General features: G+C 37.2%; 1 protein-coding gene across 1 annotated transcript; it reads right to left on the reverse strand.

The window, feature by feature from the left end:
* Positions 1 to 2,332: 2,332 nt before the first annotated feature.
* Positions 2,333 to 3,718, reverse strand: LOC119073064 (uncharacterized protein F54H12.2-like). Its single transcript, XM_037178367.1, has 2 exons — positions 3,312 to 3,718; positions 2,333 to 3,251 (listed from the first exon to the last, which is right to left on the reverse strand). Exons 1-2 carry the CDS (start codon positions 3,716 to 3,718, stop codon positions 2,333 to 2,335), a joined length of 1,326 nt encoding a protein of 441 aa, XP_037034262.1.
* Between the last annotated feature and the right edge of the window lie 2,176 nt (positions 3,719 to 5,894).

The raw sequence follows: 5,894 nt of genomic DNA on the forward strand, positions 1-5,894 counted from the left end.
TCATACTGCAGCTGCATTTCAATATTGATCAGTGATTGAATAGGTGAAAATGATATTGGGAACACGTGTCAATGCAAAAATTTTCGCACTATTGGTAATATTTTTATTGAATGATCTCTAGCATATTGATTCGTTAGTGCCATTTATTGAATCATCTCAATCAAAGTTTTCTCATAAAAAAAAATCATAACATTTATTTGACTCCCGTCCATTTTCCCATGTAAAAAATTAATGACCTAGATTCCACACATAAATAAGCTATCTTCTATTCAAAAGCTTTCACCCCCCCCATTATTGAGATGTCAAAAATATTGTTGTTTATGACCATGAAACAATTCCTAATCAGCTAGGTATTTCGCTTCCCTATTGTGATTGTTTTTTATGAGAAAACCTCAACAATACAATGGGTATATCCGCATTTTTATTGATACGTTTCAATCAAATCACAATATGAGTCAATAAAATGAAAATGATTTCGTCAATTTTATCATTTTTATATCCCGCATTGATAATGCATTCTGTTTGCACAGAAAAACTAATTGACCGTGACGGAATGAGAACAATATTGTGCACCCCCTCTTTTATGAAATCGTCACACCTTCAATATGACGAGATACAGCAATATATTGATCATTGATTGAAAAAGTGAAATGATATAGGCTCAGCTTAGTCCGGTACCTGGTGAATTTTTTTCAAGAAAGAAATAAGTCTCAGGGTTGCAGTAGCGCGAATAGTAAGTGTTTGGTTATGTTCAAAATGTACCATGACAGCTGTGACAGTATTAGCATTTCGTAAATGTCATCGAAAATGGGTGCACTCGAATGAGTGCGTTTAAATGAGGGCGTTCATTACATTCGAAAAACATTTTTTTAAAGTGGCAAGAAGAAATTTATTTAATCAGCGAAAATGGAAAACGAACTGAGTGAAAGACTTTTCGTACGAAATTAAAAAATGTTTTTTATTGGAACCAAATTTTTTTTATTTATTCATTTTTGTTCTTAGAAATTGTTTACAGTAGTTATTCAAGTCCTAAATATTTGGACAATTTAGCACAATTTTTTACTTGCTTGAAATTTTCCTCAAAATGTTTCCGGTATGCATTGATGAAATGTTTTTTGATTGCTGGTTTATAAGTTACGTAGTCGTAAACATACTCTCTGGAGCTTTGGTATATTTCGTCAGTTTTGTTATACGCAACTTGATGGGCCGCTTCGATGGAAATAGTCACTTTTTCACCAGATTTGGATTTCAGGTAGCAAAAATCGGTCGATACCGACTCTACAGTCACACCAGGGTCGCCTGAGGAGTCCCATACCCACTCGTCTTCAGCTTCCAATTTTTGCCGAAGGTGCATTATAAATGAACCAAAATTAGGTGCAGTGAACGAGACATGTGTTGTAGTAGATCCATCGGCGTTGCAAATTCGTATCATTGGTTGCAACGAAACAGGATCAATACCGATTGTCAGATATTCGGTAAACTCTGTTCCAATTTTCACTTTTTTCTCTCGTAATAAACCACGCTCATGGTACAAATTTTTCAAACTTTCAGCCATTCCGGTCTGTCTTTGTTAGAGTAAATCCTAAACACAACTGAATCAACGGAGAGAGAAAACAAGAGTTTTATACCATTTTCTCGTCACATCCCCTCTTCATTTGAAATAAAACATTTTTTTTTTTTTTTTTATAAAACCACACACACACAATATTTATTTTATATTTTATTTTTCAAATACAAAAATTCTTAAAAATTTTTCTTAAAAATATCTGGTGCGAACAAAACTCATCATTTTTTTCTTCAAATTTTTTCTCTTAAGTTCTAAATTTTGTTTCTTAAATGCCAGAAATTTTCTTACTTCGCTATTTCGCATTATGTAATTGTAATTCTTTTGAATAAATATATCGTTTAAATGTAATTTCTGTGAAAATTTTTTGACAAATGTTTGTAAGGTTCCTTTACTTGACATGTGAAGGATAAAACACGCAGCATACATTCCACAAACTTTTGACGACAATTGTTGAACCTGAAGGTCGTTATATTTAAAGCTTTCGCAATTATTTTTTACAAAGTCGCGTATGTAATAGCTTTTTGGTGGGAAACCGTAGCTATCAAAGTAGTTGGCATGTAATTTTCCTCTTGTCGTTTTAATGTATAGTCCTGTCCAGTGGGTGCCAGGCTCAGATGAGTGAGATAAATTCACCACGAAACCGTACTCGAATTTTTTATCAATTTTCATCTCCGCCAGTTGATCGATTGCACACACAATCGTTTTGCAATTCCGGTTGGTGTTGGTGAGATCCAAAAAATTTTGCAATTCCGATGTGTTCATTTTTTAACAACTGTAGTCGGTTACAATGTTTCTATACTGGTCAATTTCAATTAAACCGTCAAATTCAGCAAAAACTATTGCAGTAATTGATTGAGCAAGAGGGGCGGCAAAACGAACGTCTATACGCAACGAACCCGTTTTCGGTAATGAGACGTGAGTCGCTGACGAGCACAAATCGGGTGTAAAATCGACAGCAAGTAGAGCGTATCCGTTCGGGTAATCAACGCGGCTTATGTTGTTTCCGATATCTGAGTGGTTAATGTTACTTCCCTCGAATAGTGAGTGGTATGCTCGAATGTATTGATTCGTTGCAAAGTCGCAGTTAAATGGCTTTGTGGGCACAGCCACGGAATCGAGGTAGAATCCGACTGAAATGTAGTTAAAGGAAGTGAAGTTGAATGGATTTGTTGTTAAGGAACCGTTAAATGCTTCGGTGCTGACGAATCCAAGAACGCATCGTTTCGGAAGCGTCCCGAGGAAGATATTGTCCAACGTCTTTGACTGCGTATTTTGAGGTATAGTCATTGTACGAATATCAACACGATTTATTGGGTACTTTGCGGTAGCAGTGTTCAAAACCTTATGGTGTGCAAGTAGAGTTCCCGGTGCAATTTTTACTTTGCGTACAAACAAAACTGCATCTTTTAATTCAAATAATCCCACTGAATTGGCTGTTCCCATTATGTGAAAGAGCTGATTGGCTCTATTCATCTTGATCGTCATTTCGACACCATTAATCAAATATTTGTCGACGTTGAATAAATCGCAGTGAAGAGGCCCATATAATTCGACATCCTGGTTATGTCTAGTCAGTTCCCGTCGAGCGGTAAAACCAACATTAGCATTGCCTGCAATGTCCATATTATTTGCAGTATCGTCTGCCCACACTCCGGAAGAAAGATGTGTTTTTTTACTTTCAGAGCTGCAATACGGACAATTTTTTATAAAACTTACAAAAATCGAAAATGAACAAGTGTACTACCTATAATTCAAAAGGTTTTCAATATAAGCACGATACGGGTAGCAATTGCTGGGTGGAGTAATGCATTTTTGATTCAAATATACGTCCACTTGCGAAAACATGGAATGCAACCAGTTGTTGACAGGACCAACGGTACCGGGTATCGGTGCTGGTTGCCCTGGCACTGCTGGCGGGACCATAGTTGTTAGTCTCACCTTTACATAAATGTAAACTCTGCCCAGATCCAAGTATTCATCGTTACTGGTGCCGCTAACTACAAATTCTACAGGACCCTCATTTGAAATCGAAGTTACCGGTCTATAGCTATGAAGAGCACCGCTTTCTACGGTGGTTTGAATTGGAAGTTTACTGAAAATGTCCAGCTCCGATTTGACGTTTAAAGCGGTCGCACGATTGATAAAAGCCATGATATTTTAAAAGTTGAATATATCCGTATTTATCTTTGATTTTGTCGACTTCTTTTTCCTTTTAGTAACTTTTCCCGATTTCACTTTATTATTATTAGGTTTAACTTTTCTGTTCCTTTTAACCTTCACTTTACGAGGTTTAACACCCAACTGACGTTTTTTAGTAGAGCGTTCGACTTTAAATCCATCACCGTACATCAGCTTTCTCTTAAGGTTGTCAACTGTCTCTCTCACTCTTTTATGCAGTGCAGTACTTGGATTAACGTTATTCCGCACATCGTTTAGAAAGTTGTTACCATTTTTTAAAACTTCCCTGCCTACAACAGCTCCACCTCTTTTCAAAACAGGTAACACTGTTTTGAACAAGCCACCTAAAAAAGATCCAATACCATAGCCTCGTTGATAAATAGGTCCCGAATAAAATTCTCCAAATCCAGAGCCGGCCTGCTCCATATAGTAGCGAACGAGTAGATCCTGGTCCATTTTTTCCACACTTAGTTTCTCTTTTAAAGTGAAGTTTAACGCTCAACGTTCCGTACTGGAATGGCAATAGTTTGCCTGCGACGTCCCTTATATCGATTCTGATTGTTTGGAATTGCTTCGTTTGGATCGGAATATACTGAAGTTGAGCAAATTCAACGCTGCATGGTTTTGAAAAAAGCGCCACTGACCCATCTGATGTATTTACAGTTCTCAATACTTTTGACCATGAATCTCCAATTATTTGCGGCTCTATGATGTCACAATAAATGAGCATTATGGCTGGGATGCCACTTTCCAAATTTGTTGGATGTGGTGCCATAAGTCCCATCTTAACTTCTTCACCGGGTCGGTATCCAAGTTGTAGTGCTAAACGACCATGAAATTTTAACGCGGCAATCAACAAATCGCCTATTTTAGGCGCATATCCTCCCTTCATGGAAACACGCTTTGTTTTATCGTCAATTTGCAAAAAGTCGCCAAGTTTTGTTTCTTTCCGAATGGCATCGTTTATAGCCTGAATTATCTCTCTGACATCACCATAGAAGCCGGGCGTGATTTGCAATGTTATCCATTTTTTTTCAGGAGTTTCCTTCCCTTTCGATTTGATGAATTTTTCCGTGACGGTATGCGTTTGTATTTTAAATTTATTTTCTCCAGTCTGCACCGTAAAAAAAGCGTACGGATACTGGATTTCAGCAAGTCCAACTTCCCAATCGCCGACCAAATTCATATTTCGGGGAATAAGAACGGTAAATGAGCTAGTTTTATTGTCCGGATAAATAGACATAGAGCTGTTTGACATCAGTGTCATGTAAAAGTCACTCATATTGGCAAAATTGCTGAAGAATTGACCCAACAGTTGAATTTACTAGGATACCCTCGAAATTTCACGAAATACTGAACGGTTTTGCCGCGTCGCCGCTGTTTTATAATCTTTTCGATAGCTTGTGCAGCGCCCTCATTACGAATTACTTTTTGAAGCTCTGCTTCGTAAAATGTTCCGGTAATTTCCTCTCCAGCCAAATCTTCGATGTAGTAGACAACCGGTGTTCTAAGGGCTATCGACTTTATCTTGAACAGCTCTTCGGTGAAGTTCGGCGTAAACCCTTTACCAAACACGTTTTTCTCTTTGGTTATTCGAACATAATCGCCGATTTTATATTTGGGTGCTGACCGTCTTTCCCGTTTTTTAACATTTCCCATTTGGGATTTTCTAATATTTCTATACACTTGTAAAATATTTTTGTCGTTAACTTCAAGCGGAGCCATTTTAATGCTTCTGTGATACCCATTATTGTATGAATGCACAATGTCACTCAGAACGTCAATATATCGAAAAGTGTTTGCATAAGTGAAATATTTATACATTTTTCCTTTCAATGTACGCAATGATCGTTCGGCTATGCTTGCCTTCGTGTCTGGGTTATTTGTTACGTTGAATTTAATGTTGTTCAATTTCATAAAATCTCGAAATTTCTTGGAATCGAATTCTCCACCCTTGTCCGTTTGTAAACGTTCACATCTGATATCTGAACGCCGAAAAATGTTTTTGAATGCTGCAATTACAGCCTCGGTCGTTTTTCTTTTTAGCGGTTCCACAAACATAAACTTGCTGAAACAATCAATCACCACAAGTAGATATTTTACACCGTCGTTGTATTTGGAATACTCTTCAGGAAATATGGCCAAGTCT

This window comes from Bradysia coprophila, unplaced genomic scaffold (assembly GCF_014529535.1).
Source record: "Bradysia coprophila strain Holo2 unplaced genomic scaffold, BU_Bcop_v1 contig_121, whole genome shotgun sequence".
NCBI lineage: Eukaryota > Metazoa > Arthropoda > Insecta > Diptera > Sciaridae > Bradysia > Bradysia coprophila.

Bases quoted from the DNA above. Each gene is read 5' to 3' on its own strand.
- LOC119073064 (XM_037178367.1), bottom strand. From the start codon at position 3,718: ATGGCTTTTATCAATCGTGCGACCGCTTTAAACGTCAAATCGGAGCTG. The intron at 3,252-3,311 runs GTAGTACACTTG...TCCGTATTGCAG, and splicing joins GAAAACCTTTTGAATTATAG to CTCTGAAAGTAAAAAAACAC.